Source organism: Buceros rhinoceros, unplaced genomic scaffold (assembly GCF_000710305.1).
Source record: "Buceros rhinoceros silvestris isolate BGI_N320 unplaced genomic scaffold, ASM71030v1 scaffold25742, whole genome shotgun sequence".
Taxonomy (NCBI): Eukaryota; Metazoa; Chordata; class Aves; order Bucerotiformes; family Bucerotidae; genus Buceros; species Buceros rhinoceros.
The window spans coordinates 8,595-9,726 of record NW_010399859.1 but is presented as its reverse complement, the minus strand read 5'-3'; the positions used below and the strand labels follow the sequence as shown (position 1 = coordinate 9,726).

Sequence of the window (1,132 nt, the reverse complement as noted above, 5' to 3'; positions counted from 1 at the left end):
ATGTGGGGATGGGAGGTGGGCAGCCTGTGCCCACCTGCAGCAAGGTGCACCCGTAAAAACCCACTGGCTTTGCCCCTGGCAGGACTTTGACCGGCTGCTGGAGGCAATGAAGAGTGCCCTGGCTGAAGACTCACAGGCAGCCTTCGTCTTCAACTGCTCCAGTGGCCGGGGCAGGACCACCACGGCCATGGTCATCGCTGTCCTCACCCTCTGGCACTTCAATGTGGGTATTGGGGTCTGGAGCTCTCCCTGCATGTCAGGCCAGAGCTGTATGTGCCAAGAAAGCTCAGCACAGCCCACAGCAGCTGTTGCACAATGGGAAGGGCTAAAAGGAGCCTGGGGAGGGCCAGGGTGGGCTACTGGGGACAGATGCCTATTCATTGTCCTCTTGCTGTGCCTAGCCCCCAACGGACTCCAGGAGAAGTGCAGGTGCAGCCCTCGTGAGCCCTTACTGTGCTCTTGAGAGCTCCTGCCCCAGGACGAAGGGTTAAAGGCAGGAGAGACATGGGCCCCCTTGCTGGGCAGATGGGTGTAAAATGTTGGTCTTCTCTGCCCAGTCAGAGGGGAGGTGGAGGATGCCTGGGTTCCTGGGGGTTTGAGTTTGGGGTCTGCATTTCTGCTCGGCTGTTGGGCAGCAGGGGCAGGGCCCTAATGCAGCACAGTCCTAATGGCACAGTCCTCTCTGACCATCCCAGGGCATCCCCGAGATGAGCGAGGAGGAGATCGTGAGCGTGCCTGATGCCAAGTACACCAAAGGGGAGTTTGAGGTGAGTCCTTGGGCCTGCCTCTGTTTTAGGGATACCCCTCTGAACCCACTGCTTGTTCGGAGGGGCTGTTTCCTCTCCCAGGCAGGACGGAGTGGTAGGGTTGAGGCAAGAAGGCACCTGGCAAAGCCCCTGCTGCTTCTGCCCACACTCCAGGTGGTCATGAAGGTGGTCCAGCTCCTGCCGGATGGTCACCGGATGAAGAAAGAGGTGGACATGGCCTTGGACACTGTCAGCGAGACCATGACACCTATGCACTACCACCTCCGAGAAATCATCATCTGCACCTATCGGCAGGTGAGCGCGTCCTCTTCCCCATCACCACAGCGCCACCCGGGTCCGTTGCACCCAATCCCAGAGGGTGAAGC

General features: G+C 59.6%; 1 protein-coding gene across 1 annotated transcript in view; it reads left to right on the top strand.

Annotated features, from left to right (window-relative positions):
* PALD1 (phosphatase domain containing, paladin 1) overlaps positions 1-1,132 on the top strand; it is a gene marked incomplete at its 3' end in the record, with an annotated part of 14,916 nt that overhangs the window by 8,669 nt on the left and 5,115 nt on the right. The window contains exons 15-17 of the mRNA XM_010131658.1: positions 83-223; positions 696-767; positions 921-1,061. Of these exons, the coding sequence (XP_010129960.1) occupies positions 83-223; positions 696-767; positions 921-1,061 (354 nt within the window). The remainder of the gene's footprint in view (positions 1-82; positions 224-695; positions 768-920; positions 1,062-1,132) is intronic.